We start from the raw sequence: 17,180 nt of genomic DNA, 5'->3' as shown, positions 1-17,180 counted from the left end.
ATCCCTGAACATAAATACAGATTATAGCCAAGTTGTATCAGACCACGAACGGCGCCTGTGCGATGTTCTCAATTAGTTTGCAAGTGTCATTCACTGTCAGAACAGTGTCCTGTGACGTTCTAACTGCATTACGTAGGAGCTGAGTGAATTAGAAATTGAGCAAAATGTTGGTGATCGTGTGATGGGAGCTCCCGTAAAATAGAAGTATTTGGTGTTTCAAAAGGCACTGTACCGACCTCTTCTATCACATCCAGGGAGAGTGGCAAAGCATTATCCGATAAGTCACAACACGGAAGAAACTGAGTCCTGAGTGATCGTCACAGACGGTCATTGAAGAGGACTGTGACAAAAGGCAAGCGGACCACTGCTGCAAAAGCCTCTGCAGAACTGAATGTCTCACCCGTGAGCGCTGTCAGCGCCAAAACACCATGAAGCGAGCTCCATAAGCAGCTGGAGTTCCAAACCTACTCATCAGGAATCAAGTGGCCGTAACAAAAAAGCGTACTACCGAAGCCTTAAAACCTGGTCTATGGAGCAACGAAAGACAATCATTTGGTCAGACGAATTTTGTTTCACACTGTTTCCTAATTCAGGTTGAGTTTACGTCGCAAGAGTGACATATGTCAGTGGTTCGGTGATGCTTTAGGCACCCTTTTATAAAATATTTTCGTTCGTTTTTGAACTAGAACTGCCTTGGTTAGTTGGTCGTATGAATAATTTTTTGGGTGACTTTGGCGAGAGAAACCAAATATATCTGCCTGCGAGAATACAACAAGATCGAGGATGTGCACAATGCTCTTCGGTGAGATATTTCTTCAACAAACTGTTTTTGAATTATCCTTTATGTTATTACTCATATGAAATTCATGTTACAGCACTCATTAGATTGATAAACGGCAACATTGATATCAAAGCTTTAATCTCACAAATGTTAGACAAATAATTAATAAACATGACAAATACCTTACAATTAAAGTTACTCAATCTTTGATGAACAATCGTAAGTTCCCTGATACGGATGTCTCACTCAACAGTGATTCCTAGCTACGCGCGGCTACAGTGCACCAAAATAGAAAAAATTAACTTGATTCCTCTTCATATGCTTCTCTAACCTCATTACATCTCATTTCATTCTAAATCACTAATCGAATCTTTCTCCTTTGTTTCATAATGTCCAAATACGAATCGTGTTACTGAAAGACATATGAACTTAACTTTATGTCTAGCTTGCCACGAATCCTCTGCTCGGTGTCTGTCTCACTACTCTTCTCTAACGATAGGGCTCCCGCAGTCTTCGCGGCCAAGCAGCGATGATAAATACAAGCGTATCTTCCAGCGACATAGCTACACTCATCAAAGACAGCGCGCCAGTGTTAAGCAAATCAAAATTGTAGCTTAGCGTTTGAGACATGCAAAGTATGTACAAATTCCAGAAATGCAACTAACAAACTCTCAATGGACCTGTTTCACTACCCCACGACCTCTCCGGCCAGAATTTGGCAGGTCGATTTTTGCATATGGCAAAGATTATACTAAAAAAATTCGTCTATACAGTATTACACGAAAGTAGTGGTAAGCTAGGATGTTTCACATTATATCACAAACAAACATAAAAATATTACAAAATATACGACGTATACATGTCATGTGCATGTATGTACTGTAAAGAAATCATGAAAAACATTTTTGTTTTGTAAGTAGTGCTACTCAGTCGAACATCAATTTATTTGCAAGACGGTTTGTACACGTTGTGCTCAGGTGCACTCCAAGTAAAGATACAAATGTTGCTTACATTAGTGTTCATATGCACTCAGAATATGTTACATTTTGTTTGAAAGAAGTATGCACTTTATAAAAAATTGTCCATTGCATTAGTGAGCACTAGTTACAAAGTCATCAACAGTGGGAAAAAATGACATTCATGGCGATAATTATTTTTGTCGTTATTCTGCACAAAAAGCTCTTGATTGACTGTGATTACATTGTCTTTTCGTCGTAGCATACATGTATCGAAGCAATGTCTTTTCGTGGTTCTTGGACACTAAGCTGTTGACATGAGTGTACACATTACACTACCTACCACGTGTTGAAGTGTCTTTTAGCACTTATAACTTTGTAATAGTTCATTAAGAAAAAGGGTTTTATCATGATTGTCTGTGAGGTGACTAAGAGCAAATTCAGAGAATGCAGTATTTGTCCATAATAGGCCTAAATCTAGTGACAGGTTAGGACCAGACCACTCACAAAAGGTTCTGCCATGTCATTTTAACCAAATGTCTGTGAAGTCATCTGAAATCTTGATAGTCGATGTGGCTTTTCGTAGTAAAGAAAACGTTTATAACACGTCGAACTTTCTCACGGTGTACAGAGTAACTCTGAGTGAGTCCATGAATGCGCTTCTTTTACAAAGCACACATATTCTGTTATAATACAGTGAAAGAAAATAAACCTAAGACATTTATCTGCAACTATGTATAGTAAGCTCTCAACTTGCATGACGACGAATAATAAACACTTTTACGAACATCGAAATTACATTTTATACAAATGTGTCGGTAGTGTCCTCTCAAAGAAAATTAACATAGTCGAAATATCTTTTAGGGGCTGTGAGAGGAAAGAAACATTAAAATATAGTGAACATTACGTATACAATGCATTGCGAAACCGTCAATAGGCAAACTTTGTTATTAGTCTTCTCACGTTTTACACGAGTATGAGTTGCCTCCGTGAGTTGTTATGCGAGCGTAGAATCGTTATTTCTGCAGAATGTATTTTTGTTGTTTTTTTTTTTTGCTTTTTTGTATATTCGAGTAAATGCGCATAAGGATAGAGGGTAAAGGAAAGGGAAAGAAAGGAATGAGCTCAATATTTTGCTGCTGTAGGAAAAAAAATTATTACATTTTTCTTCGGCTGTCAATCACAAAACATAAAGCAAATTAAAATGTGATCACAAAATCTTAATCTATGCACGTGTCAATTACTTATAATTGAGCCAAAGCCAAAATTTAAGTGGTATCAAGAAGAGTACTTAACATCTACGAGCAAGCAAAGTAAACACACAGAATGAAAATAATTAATAAATTACCTATTTCCGATGAAATCTGATAACTATAGCTGACAAAGAATGAGAAATTGTATTACCGTATGAATGAAAAAAATTCTATTCGTGCAAGAAAGCTCACAAATTGATCAAAGCAAGTGCATGGCAATAAGCGTTTTCAATCCTTCACGTTACTATTCACAGAGAAAAAAATGCATTTATCTTCCTGTAAATTCATAGATTTGTATTATCGTTTTATGACACCTTATTGCAAACCGCTTAAATTCTACTCGTCAGAGAAACACACCAAAACACAACCAACAAAGCATGAACCAAGGATGAAGTCATCACGTAGTCCCTAACAGTCTCTAACAATCCATAACGTCGATATTCCATACTTAATATCATAAATCGTAAACGTCTGTATAATAATTATAATAAGTTCGCTATCGCTATCTCTTCACATTCTCATTGTAACAATACATAAATCATCGCTTCACATACTTCATCTATAATAAATCGCTAAGTCTTCACTTCACATACAATATACATATCAAAAGTCTTACAGTGAATGAAGGAACTCTGGTTACAGGTCAATGGAAGATTCTGAGATATCCATTTCTCTTTACCATTACTATCTGGAATCCATTAATACTTACTTCTGAAAGTTCTGTAAGAGAAAATGTATTATGATGCTTAAAATTCGATGATGTAGTTTCTCACGTTTCTTTTATCTTCTATGATGCCTTTGTCTTTAGCGAAAAAACCATTGCTGTATTCTTTTGCGTAATCTTTGCCTGTAAAACAATGGATTGTAAAGATGTCTGTCAGATACACTAGAGAATAACGTTGTATGTGCTACTACAGAAAATGCATAAAACGGAGGAAAGTAGCACAGGTCAGACCAATGTTCAGGAAAGGAAATAGGGGTAACCCATTGAATTACCGACCCATATCACTGACCTCAATTTGTAGTAGGGTTTTGGAGCATGTACTGTACTCGAACATTATGATTTACATTGAAGAAAATGACTTATTGACACATAACAAACACGGAATCAGAAAATACTGTTCTTGTACAACACAGCTAGCTATTTATTCCCATGAAGTAATGAGTAATGTCGGCAAGGGATCTAGGGTCGATTCCATATTCCTAGGGTTCCAGAAGGCTTTTGATATCGTACCTCACAAGCAACTATTAATCAAATTGCGTGCATATGAAATATCGTCTCAGTTGTGTGACTGGATTTGTGATTTCCTCTCAGAGAGGTCACAGTTCGTAGTGATAGACGGTAAATCATCGAGCAGAGCAGAAGTGATATCTGGCGTTCCACAAGGTACTGTCATTGGCGCTCTGCTGTTACTGATTTACATAAATAATCTAGGTGATAATTTGAGCAGCCCCCTTAGATTGTTTGCAGATGACGCTGTAATTTACCGATTAGTAAAATCATCAGACGATCAATTCCACTTACAAAATGATTAAAAGTTGGTACTAAAAGAAATCCGCCAAATTTTCGGTATACGATAAATCTCACAAATCTAAGGGCTGTCAATTCGACTAAACACCTAGGAATTACAAATACGAGCAACTTAAATTGGAAAGACCACACAGATAATATTGTGGGGAAGGCGAAATAAAGACAGCGCTTTGTTGGCAGAACACTTAGAAGATGCGACAAACCCGCTAAATAGACAATAGACCGCCTACATTACACTTGTCCGTTCTCTTCTGGAATATTGCTGCGCCGTATGTGATCCTTACCAGGTAGGATTGACGGAGGACATCGAAAAAGAGCAAAGAAGGCCAGCTCGTTTCGTGTTATTGCGCAATAGGGGTGACAGTGTCACTGAACTGATATGCGAGTTGCAGTGGCAATCACTGAAACGAAGGCGGTTTTCTCTGCGGCGAGATCTATTTACAAAATTTCAATCACCAACTTTCCCTTCCGAATGCGAAAATATTTTGTTGACACCCACCTACGTAGGGAGAAATGATTATCATAGTAAAATAAGAGAAATCTGAGCTCGCTAGGAAAGATTTAAGACAAAATAGCTTTAGGGGTACCTATTTCCCACACTCCAATTGAGAGTGGAATGGTAGAAAAGTAGCATGAAAATGGTTCGATGAACCCTCTGCCAGGCAATTAAGTGTGAATTGCAGAGTAACCATGTAGATGTAGATGTAGATGTAGAATATACGAAGTGGCTTATACTTACAGTACTGTGAGAGGCACACAAACTGTTATTGTTATGTGCGCCTATATGTCAATGGAATAAAACTCGAAGAAAAAGTTTAACTGCTATGTATAAACGGTTGATGACCAAACAAAGGAAAAAGGTGTTGTCACAGCGCGACTGTTATGTATTGGTGAGTTGTTTTCAACATTAGGAAGAAAGAAAGAAAGTGAAATAATTAGTCAATGGTTTTCAATTGGTGATGTGATGTAGACCTTTCGAAGCTTTCGTTCTGAATGTCTCATGATATATTACGTTGGGATGTGAAATTCGTCGAATCCGAAACGGTCTGTTATAAATTAATGCAAATTTTTGACACATGTTCTTTGCTTTACAAGAGATTGGGAGTGTTCGAAGTAAAATTTTTTGTCCAGTTTCGAATTTTCTAGTGGGACCTACCTTCTTTTGTAGCGTTTTCCTCTTCTCAGCTGCGTTTTTATATTAATAATGGCAACGTCAATCAGTTCATGATGATGTAAACACTGCGACTTGGAGAAACAAGTTCTTTTATTCTGTCTGGTGCATTTTTATTCTTCAGAACGAAATGTGGCGAGAGTAACGTTGAATCATTAGGAATTGAATTAAAGCTGTCCTGAAAAATTTGAATATATTTGTCCCATTCAGTGTGCTGTATGTGGCACCTTTCACATGGGCAGGAGGAAGCGTGGTACCTGGCAATAAAAATGGGTTTAATCTTTCTATTGTTTAATTTCAGTGTCCAAGTTGCCGAACAAAATTGTGGTCCATTGTCAAATATAACCTTTTCCACAAGTCCTACGTGTGGGTCGGCCGCGGTGGCCGTGCGGCTCTGGCGCTGCAGTCCGGAACCGCGGGGCTGCTACGGTCGCAGGTTCGAATCCTGCCTCGGGCATGGGAGTATGTGATGTCCTTAGGTTAGTTAGGTTTAAATAGTCCTAAGTTCTAGGGGACTTATGACCTAAGATGTTGAGTCCCATAGTGCTCAGAGCCATTTGAACCATCCTACGTGTGGTGAAAAATACTTAGTGAATGCAGCTGAAACAGTTTTGGTTGTAGCACTACTAATTGGCGTAAAGGAAACAAATTAAAATGTCAGCTCAGCTGCAGTAACCCGTAGAGAACGACCACCGCTAAATGACGTAATTTAATGGGGTGAATTGGAAAATGTGGAGCCAAGTGTAACGCAATGAAAGATTTTGCTTGCTGGCAGAGTTTGCATTCCGCCAAAACGCACCTAATTCTATTCTCCCTGTTCATGAAATAGGATGTTTGACGAAGTACGAGGAAACACTTTCCTGATCCGTGATGAGCATAGCTCAGGTGTATTTTCCAGATCAGTTTGTTTACAAGACTGTGCACCTCGGACACGGGTGTGTGTATTTGTCGTTAGGATAATTTAGGTTAAGTAGTGTGTAAGCTTAGGGACTGATGACCTTAGCAGTTAAGTCCCATGAGATTTCACACACATTTGAACATTTTTTTGTTGACAAGATCTGCATCACTAATGACTGTAACTGAAGAGCCACAGTCGAATGCCCTGGTGAAATTATGTTAGTCAGTTTTTATGTTGATAATAGGAAGATACACATTCTCTTGCAGCTGTTCTTTTTCCTGCAGTAAAGTGTCTCTTGTGTTCCAACGTGATAATATTTTATGTTACTGCGTTCATGACGTTTTGCTGTGCTCACCTACAGTATGCTAAGCTTCAAGTCATTGTCTGTCCGGAGGATGGAAGCAACTAATACACAGTGTTGCTGCTGTCCGCAACTATCATTTTGCCTGTCGTCTTGCGGTTACTATCTCTGTAATTCGTAATTCTGAGGTGTGGTTCTGTTGTCTGTTGTCGTACCTTCTGTTGCATAATCGTGACGTTTGGAATGTAACTCATCATTTAAATGAACATAATGGTTTCCATTATTATTACTATTATTATTGTAATTCTACTGTGATCCGTAATTTTGCTGGGACGAATTGTGAGCAGGCTGGTGTGGCCGTGCGGTTCTAGGCGCTTCAATCTGGAACCGCATGACCGCTACGGTCGCAGGTTCGAATCCTGCCTCGGGCATGGATGTGTGTGATGTCCTTAGGTTAGTTAGGTTTAAGTAGTTCTAAGTTCTAGGGGACTGATGGCCACAGATGTAAGTCCCATAGTGCTCAGAGCCATTTGAACCATTTTTGAACGAATTGTGATTGCTATTATCGAGTTGCTGAAACTGTTGGTTGTTGCCAGCAGAATTTTCGTTATGTTGTTGACTGTACTGATGCTGATCATACAATGTAGGCTTTCACGGCCGGTATTGCAACTTTAAACTGCCGCTTTACCTCGGAGGATGTCTCCCACAGCCGTAAACTAAACATTAGGCGAGAGTTTTATACATCGCTCACGGCTTATCGGACTTGTAGTTTTAAGTGTATTGAGGCTGTCCGTTGAAATCGTTTCGCTTGTTGTGATTATTCTGATACCAAGCTGAAGTTAGCAACTGTGACTGATTTTTTGCAAGTGCTTCTAAATTGTCAGAAATTTCATTTAATTTCGTGTCATTGTGGTTTGTCAACTGATTCTCAATTGCTTCACTGTGCTTTCATAATTTTTGGTCAATATGATTTGATACCTAACTAGAATTTCGTTACTTTCTTTCTGTTTTGTGTCAAAATGTGTATCTTATATTTTATCATTTTCCTGTCGTCGAGTCGCCAAAATGTTACTTTCCTATTGTTTTCTGTCAAGATGAGTGTCCAGAATTTTCTTGTTTTGCGCGAGTAAAATCTGAAGCATACCCTCGAGGTCACTGGTCTCAAAAGAATTGCAGTTAATCATTGTGTGACGAGCTGATTGTTCATCAAATTCTCATTGTCCATTTCCATTGTCACCTGACTTTGCTATGTCTGTGATGTGGTGGATTCCACCTGTCTGATATCTAAAACGTGCAGAGATGAAGTAGGTGCATCACTGACGAAAGAAATATTTAGACTTCTTAACACATTGCTATCCGAATTCGGTAACGTTCCCATATTTGTTAGAACGTTACTGCCCTTGAGGGTAGAATCTACCTCTTGCATTTTCGAGTTTGTCTGTTGGATGCAATAATTCGTCAGAAATCGCTATGTTATTTTCTTTTGAACTGGACGTATCTAATAGTTGAACAGTACTGGTACAAGAACTACTGTTTACCGTATTATGATGCGTCGCAATAAAGAACAATATTCACAAGAAAATAATTGTCAAAATTAAATATGTTAACCTGTATGGGAAAGAAAACACAACTAAGTAATTTATAGGCGCAGCACAAAAACTAACTACAAACAAAATGTTACAGAGAGCAGTGCACGTATCTGACTACAAACTTCACAAAAGATTCCTCGACGAGCGAACCGAACAGAGTTGTCACCCGATGAAAGTTTCCATTGTAAATTATTTTCGTTTAATTTTCAACTCGTACTGGCTTCTTTGGTTGGCTGCTGTTATTTAGCACGAGGCTCTGAGCACTATGAGACTTAACTTCTGAGGTCATAAGTCCCCTAGAACTTAGAACTACTTAAACCTAACTAACCTACGGATATCACACACATCCATGCCCCAGGCAGGATTCGAACCTGCGACGTAGCGGTCGCGCGGTTCCAGACTGAAGCACCTAGAACCGCTCGGTCACAACGGCCGGCTCAACAAGGTGTCTGGCACAGTTGTTATATCGCTTATTGCTGCTTCACTGGCATGTTATCAAGATGTAAATGAGTTTGAACGTAGTGCTGTAGTCTGCGCACGAGCGATGGGACACAGCATCTCCGAAGTAGCGATGAAGTAGGGATTTTCCCGTACGACCATTTCACGAGTGCACCGAAGGAATCCGGTAAAACATCTTCGACATCTCTGCGGCCGGAAAAAGATCCTGCAAGAACGGGAACAACAATGACTGAAGAGAATCGTTCAACGTGACAGACGTGCAACTCTTTCACAGATTGCTGCATATTTTAATGCTAGGCAATCGACAAGTGTCATTCAACGAAATGTCACCGATATGGGATTTCGGAACCAAAATCCTATTCGTGTACCCTTGATGACTGCACGACACAAAGCTTTACGCCTCGCCTGGACCCGTCAGCACCGACATACGACTGTTGATGACTGGAAATATGTTGCCTGGTCGTTTCAAATCGTATCGAGCGGATTGACATGTAGGGACATGGAGAAAACCTCACTAATCCATGGGCCCTGTGTGTCAACAGGGGACTGTTCAAGCCGGTGAAGGCTCGCCGCCAAGCTGCGATGCAAAAAAAAAAAAAAAAAAAAAACTTCCAGCGACGCAGCTACTCTGATCAAAGATTGTGCGCGAATAATAGGCGATTCAAAATTTTCGCTCAGCGTTTGAGACATCCAAAGTACATAGAAATTCCAGAAATGCAAACAAAAGACTCCAAATACACCTGTTTCACCACCAAGTAAGCATTACTACCAAGGATTATGTGAGTATTTTGGCTGATTAGGTCCATCCCTTGGTGCAACGTTTATTGTCCAATGTACATGGTGTGTCCAAGGGGACACGGTCGCTGTTCACATAACCTGCATCGTCAGGACTGGTTTTGTGAACATTAGGATGAATCGTCGAATATTCTCTGATCACTACAGTCACCAGATAGCAGTATTATTTAAATTTTTGGGTGTTCTTTGGAAAGAAGGATGCTTGATCGCTATCCACTTCCATCCTTGTTACCTGAAGCTGCCACTATTTTGCAGGAAAGATGGTATGACTCCCTTGAAAACAGAACAGCGCCTGAATTTGTCCAAAACCTGCAATTGGGTTTCCTACACATTTGGTATAATAATTTGTGTTTGGTGTGTCGATGTCAATATATAATCAACATCTTTTATGCCGAAACATGTAAGAATACACTTCTCTTTAATGAACTACGTGCAGACAGCATATGGCTTCTATATACTAAATGGATAATACTTATGATCTTAACTGCAACACTCGGTGTTCATTGAGATCCACATAAAGCTTACCCTTCCATCAAAGATTGAATAAAATTCAAATTAATTAAATCCATCCGACTATTCTTTGTTAGTGTCCTACATATACTAATACTTATATACGTAGCTCCACGTTACATTTTGTTTAATATCTGTAGTATTTTAGTGTTCCCTATTTGTTATCATTCGCCATGCTCAGTCCAACTTTTAATCCTCCTAACAGTATTTGCCCGATTAGGGACACAGAAACCAAGGTTTAGGCTTTATGTAGGAAGTCGTTATATTTTGTTGAATGACCTTGCAAGACCCTTAGTATCCTAAACCCAGTAGCTAAGATGTTGAGTAACCGCCATATCGGAATTCTCAAGATAACTTACCATCTGTGATATGAAAATCATCTACCAACACAAAAAGTGGTTTTATGATAACGTCTACAACGAGTAGAAATGGTTTTGACTGAAAAAAATTAATATTAAGCACGCTTCATGGGTACTCGCCTCTATCTTCTGACAAAATTAGTGCGTCAGTTAATTAAGTTTATGAAAGGTGCTAATTTGAATGAAAAGATATGAGATTTTCCTTAAACATTTATAATTGTCATTACGTTTCAAAATTACAAAAATCTTACACAGTTCAAACCTATTAAGCTTACTCAAAACACCTACTATTCTAGTTGGAGTCACGCAATGACCAGTTCGTTGGTATACGCTTGAAAGGGTGTAGAAAATATAAAAAACTATTTCGTGAATGAGGTATCGGCTTATTAAATAGGATCGCGTAGCCGAAACAAGAGGTAAACAAAACGGGATCTACCACATATTGATCGTAACCGCGAGCGCTACTCTGCAGAGATACTGATCCAACATCGCTCGCCCCATAGTAAAGTAAAAAAGTCCATTACCTTCTGTTGCAGAATTTGCATATAGAAAGAAGCTTGTTCATGCGCATTATAACCACTACAAAACCATTGCTACCTTGACGCATAGCGGCCTCTCTTCTCTCAGTACATGTTAATGCTCAACAGCACCCCAATCGAAATACTCTGCAGCAGAACGCCTTCTCTCCAAAGCAAACAACCACACCCTCACTAGACGTTGTCTGAAGCCACAAACGCCTCAAAGACCTCAGAGAGACTGTGTTGCTGAGACGGTCGTGAATAAACGGAAGTTAGTGTGCCATAGATACATCAGCAAAGATCGTTCGCGAGATGAACGTACATAAAAGCAGAATATATGGACGATGGTCGATTATAAACACTTTAAGTGCTAGTACCACAGACTCCTCTTATTCAGTTTCAAACAAACAAATATAACTTTCTGGTGCCAGATGTAAACATTACTGGTCACCTCCTAAAAAAAAGTGTTTTAATATTTATTTTTTTTGCATCTAGCTGTTTAATACATTCAAACAGAGTCGACAAAGAGATTAACTGTCCCCTCTAAAGTATGTGCACTTCTGTTAATGTACATTAATGTGAGGCGTGTGCACCTTCTCATTCATGAAGGCTTGGAACCTTCAGGGTCACTTTCAATGAAGTGTGTAGCTTACGAGGAACTGATTGAGCATTGTAACCCATTATTTTTAACTCCCTTCGCAGTGTCACTGTGCTAGCTGGACTGCTAGCTGCAATCTGGAAATCACGAGTGATTCCTTCCACTTGTTCCACAGTGCTCGACAGTCGCGGTCCATCTTTGCTTGAGATCTACCTGGCATTGATTTAACTGTTTCTCGTTTACTCTTCCTAATAAAATCTCCATCAGTCGACTTGGGCAACTTTAGAAGCGTTGACACGCTCCTGATGGATTTGCTACTCAAGTGACATCCCCTGACTAGCCCACATTTAACGTGTCTCAGCTCTCCTGACTGACTCATTCTGCTGTTACTGCGTCTCTGCTACAACACAACACTCCTCGCCACCTCTTATACTGGCTGATCCGATTCTCGTGACGTATAGCGGTCACTTCCGCAGTAAACAGGGATTTCCGGATACTTCTGATCAGATAGTGAATGTATACATCTAGAAATTTTCATGTAGATGCTTTCCTTTTCATACCAGAATATTTTCTTATTTCATATGGTCTTACCATTGTAACAATCACTGTGACATCATTTTTGTTGATTTAGGAGACTACACACACAAAATCATATTAAGTTGACCGTCGGTAAAGCAGATGCCAGACTGAGATTCAGTGGAAGAATCCTAAGGAAATGCAATCCGAAAACAAAGGAAGTAGGTTACAGTACGCTTGTTCGCCCACTGCTTGAATACTGCTCAACAGTGTGGGATCCGTACGAGATAGGGTTGATAGAAGAGATAGAGAAGATCCAACGGAGAGCAGCGCGCTTCGTTACAGGATCATTTAGTAATCGCGAAAGCGTTACGGAGATGATAGATAAACTCCAGTGGAAGACTCTGCAGGAGAGACGCTCAGTAGCTCGGTACGGGCTTTTGTTAAAGTTTCGAGAACATACCTTCCCCGAAGAGTCAAGCAGTATATTGCTCCCTCCTAGGTATATCTCGCGAAGAGAGATTAGAGCCCACACAGAAGCATACCGATAATCCTTCTTTCCACGAACAATACGAGACTGGAATAGAAGGGAGAACCGATAGAGGTACTCAGGGTACCCTCCGCCACACACCGTCAGGTGGCTTGCGGAGTATGTATGTAGGTGTAGATGTAGGACTTGTCCTCTACACTTTCAAAAATCTGCACCTGTCTTATCTTTGTTTTCATATATCCTCCAAAAACCTGTTTTCTCACAAATATTTCTGCGAGAAAAATTTGCAAATCTCTATAATCTTCAAGGTACAAGGTACCTTTTTGCCTAGTTTGTAAGGTATATTAGAAAAGACAGTGTAAATGTCCATACCCGATGGAAGCATTAGCAACTCCTAGAAGAGAAAACAAATAAAACTCTCAAGGAAATTAACAATTAGTCAATATGCAGCAGAGTAACACTGATCACAAAGAAAACAAATGCCATTAATGTCAGTATGCAGAAGCTAAATAATACTATTAAATTAATTGTAGATGACACGTCTACAGCCGCGCGGTCAGAGGCGTCTTGTCACGGTCCGCGCGGCTGCCCCCGTCGGAGATTCGAGTCCTGCCTCGGGCTTGGGTGCGAGTTGTCCTCCTTAGCGTAAGTTAGTTTAAGTTAGATTAAGTAGTGTGTAAGCTTAGAGGCCGATGACCTCAGCATTTTAGTCCCATAAGTCCTCACCACAGATTTCCATTTTCCACCTCTGTACACTGACTAACAAACACAACATTTGCAGGAATGAATATTGATTCTCAGTTGAAGTGGTGTGAACACACAATGATACGTCTATACTGAATAGCATCAGCATATTATGCCCTTAAAGTAACGTCATTAGTATGTAACAGCCAGCGTCTTTTAGCTGCGTTCTTTTCTGTACTCTCAGTTTTTATCTATGAAATATGAACGTAGTTTGAAAACCACAGAAAAAGGATATAACAGTAATAACCGAAAATAGTAGGCCAGCTTATTGTAAAGATCCGTTCAAAATACTAGGGATTTAAATACACCATATCAGTAAATTACAAATCCGCCGGATGCACCAAAAATAACATTGCTAGTTACTGCAGAAAGAGCTCTGTCACTTGACTGTAGAACAAGAGCTACATTGAACTTACATTTACCTGGAGCTACTCAAAAAAGCATTTTCTGCTAAGGAATAAGACTGTAAAATAAGTTGCACTAGGAGATTAAAGAGATTAGTTAAACAAATGTATTTAAAAAGACCGTTAAAAGAACCTCTTAAGGAATACACTCTATACATTCAAAGATAACGTAGATAACACATAGTAGGAGTTTGGTATAAAAAGTAGCACATATAAATAATAATAACACCAATAATAAAATATATTTCATTTCACATAACACTTTCACGCAATTACTTTTTCCTTCCTTTTCCCTTTTCTGGAATAAAAATAATCCAAAAGCTACGCAATATTCAATACTTTCTGCGCTCAGCATCTCGCTCTTTATAAAATGATACTGACTAGGGTATTCATGCTAACAAACGGGATGTACCGGAACACAAAACGGAAGTAAGACATCGTCGTTATGGTCCTGATATCAGCTGATAGTGGGTGTAGTGCTATACAGTCAAACCGTGTGTGCGTATTATGTGAAGTGTGTGCAGTGCGAATAACTGAACAGTATAATACTGGCCTTTTACATCCTTAAATAACTCGTTTGCAAAACTGTACACTAATTCCTGAGGTGCTGCGTTAAAGTCTTCTTACTGGTTTGCTCTGTTTCCAGTGCGCTTACTTTATCCGACAATTGTCGCGTCGTCTGCGTTATTGTGCGGTATGATTCCTTTAATGCCTTTATTTCACTACTAACTGCTATGAAGTTCGCGGAAATTTGTCCACACTGCTCTTTCGCGGCGTGACCAAGAGTAACTTTTATTTGGTCGGAGTGATCTTTTGTCTTTTACTCGAAATTCTGTTTCATTCGCATATCTATTTTACTCTCAAGATCCTGTGCCATAAGACCGAAATTATTTTTTTAAAATTGCTCGGGCTGTTGTTTGTCCAGAGCATTTACTTTACTGTCAAGGCTTTGTGTCAAAGATCTAAATTATTTACCATAATGTTTTCTAATTTTTGAAACAGTGAAATCAAAGTACCTAGCGTTAGAAAAGGCTGTTGCGAAACTGTTTCTACAGAATAAGCCTGTATTTACGATTCGACCTCAATGGTGACTGTTCCTACAACTTCGGCGTTCTTTTCCTGCCTGGTGTTATTTTCGATATTTTATTGTAGTCTAACTGTAGCTCCTAGCTCCTGATTTCTCTTCTATCAATTTTAGTCATAACACAAAATATGCTTTAAATTAAGTTCACTCGCTTTGCTTGCAGCAGCGTACTTATAAACTCTGGGGATGCCAACATTGAATTATCCCGCTCAGATCGCGAGAAGAAACTAGCTGCAGTCTCGAACACATTAACCACAATAAGAGGACTGAACATAAGAAGTGTTAATTTCGTTTCGATCTCAGTGCAGTGCTAGTAATATTGATTCGGACTTCGTATTAAAAATATGCAGGTTCTGTTTGGAATGAAATGATTAAACAGCAAGACGCGATACATCATCGGCCAGACGACATTCGAACAATATACAATACTCTTCCCGAAACACATTTTCCAGAACAGAAGAAATACAACATAAAAGCATATGTGAAAAATCTATAGGAGACTAAATTGCCAAAAATTAAATATTATTCAGAATAAACCAAATTACAAGACTGTCACACATACCTACAACCATCCTGCCAGAAGGAAGAAACGAAAAAGACAAACTTTAAAATTTTGAAAGACTTCTCCATCTATCAAGGTGGGACCATATCAGGCTAGGACCTCGTCAGGACACTCTAAGAAGGAGGTGTGGAAACGAAGTACAAAATTTATTTAATGTAATTATTTTTTATTTAGAATACAATAAAATGGAACTAGTTGCGGCAGAATTAGTTGGTTCATCACATTTTTCGGAAGCTTTCGCCTCTTACAGCAAGTCTTTTTTCCGTTTTATTTATTTGTAAAACCCTTGTAAGTGAGCATGTAGCTAAACTGGCACTATAATCTTCATGCCCTGTGTACCTGCAGTAAACACTTCAAAAATTACATACTTGCACTCATTGTTCGTATTAATTTTGGAAAGAATCGTCTTAAGAGATTACTATCCTCTACTTCCGCGTGGCGCTACTTTAATAGTTCCGCCGTCTTATTGCAGAAGAAGTTTGGTATTTCCTCGAATGATGGCGCTGGATCTAGAACATACTTGCATTGTCGATATACGTTATGCAACGTCTAATGCAATCTGTGAGACGACCTTTTCAACATAAGCTTCTTAACATAAATAAAACTACCTGAGGTTGTATTTATATGCAGTGTTAGATGGCGTTACTTCAGTTCTTGGACCAACCTCGTAATAGTATTTCGTAAAGTCGGGACAACATTGGGTCTTGTCAGGATATCGAGACAAGAAGATCCATAACGGTGACTGTTCTGCATGACAACCCTGTCTCCACCAGATCTGTCTACTGTTTTCACGACTGATCATAGCTTCTCTTTACATATCGATATAGTTATCAAAAATTCTTTGATGGTACAGGGTATCATTACTTTTACTTATTTGTTATAATTTAAACATCTTTCATTTTACATATATATTTCATACTGACAGCAAGAATAAAATTTTAAAAACAATCGTTTAAACTTACTTCTTTTTGTTTAACTTCTGACATAACTTAAGACAGTTTCATTAGCAGTTATTGTTATCACTTTTAGACGCTACTGTTCTGCGAGCAGCTCGATACGCACACGTTGGTTTCTTCTTTATTTTATGAACAAATGACAGCGTAGTTCGCTGAAACAGGTAATGTAACACTTTCTTTTTAAGGAAAAAATTTGTATAGTGTAGTGTCAAGGAAACATTTAAATGTACGCTCATCACCATAAATGTCTGAGCGCGGCTACATCTAAATTTAGAAAAATCTAATGTGATTTCATTGTTTTCACAGTTCCAGTATCTATGCGAGTCAGAAGAGACGTAAATATGCAGCATGGCTGTAATAAATGTTTGTACTTTCCTGGCAGGTTGAGAGTGTGCATCTATTTCCCCTGCACACCACCTCATGCAGGTAAGTAAACACATAATTTCAGCTCTTGTGATACATTGCCAGGTTCTATAATGCAATATGTAAAATTAATTTGCCTCTCTGTATAAAAAATTTTAAGTTTACTTAAAACTAATCAGTCAACTCTTCCTTTGTGTACACATCACAACGTGTGTTCTCAGTGGTAAAACTGCAATGGTTCACGAAACGAAATGGCTTCTTTTTTTTTTTCGTAGTAACTCCTGTGGAGAACTTTGCTTCCGATCACTCCACTTCCAACTGCTTGCTCTTCGGATACGGGCA

At 38.9% G+C, this 17,180-nt stretch overlaps 1 protein-coding gene across 2 annotated transcripts in view; it reads left to right on the top strand.

Moving 5' to 3' along the window:
• The window catches only part of LOC126284878 (uncharacterized), a 77,228-nt gene that overhangs the window by 15,232 nt on the left and 44,816 nt on the right, over positions 1-17,180 (top strand). The window contains exon 2 of one of the 2 annotated variants that reach the window (XM_049984117.1): positions 16,782-16,901. The exons of the other annotated variant lie outside the window; for it this stretch is intronic. Coding sequence (XP_049840074.1) covers positions 16,782-16,901 — 120 coding nt within the window. The remainder of the gene's footprint in view (positions 1-16,781; positions 16,902-17,180) is intronic. 2 annotated transcript variants of the gene reach the window in all.

Source organism: Schistocerca gregaria, chromosome 8 (assembly GCF_023897955.1).
Source record: "Schistocerca gregaria isolate iqSchGreg1 chromosome 8, iqSchGreg1.2, whole genome shotgun sequence".
In the NCBI taxonomy this organism is placed as follows: domain Eukaryota; kingdom Metazoa; phylum Arthropoda; class Insecta; order Orthoptera; family Acrididae; genus Schistocerca; species Schistocerca gregaria.
Note: the sequence above shows the minus strand (reverse complement) of the source record. Positions and strands in the feature narration are given on the sequence as shown.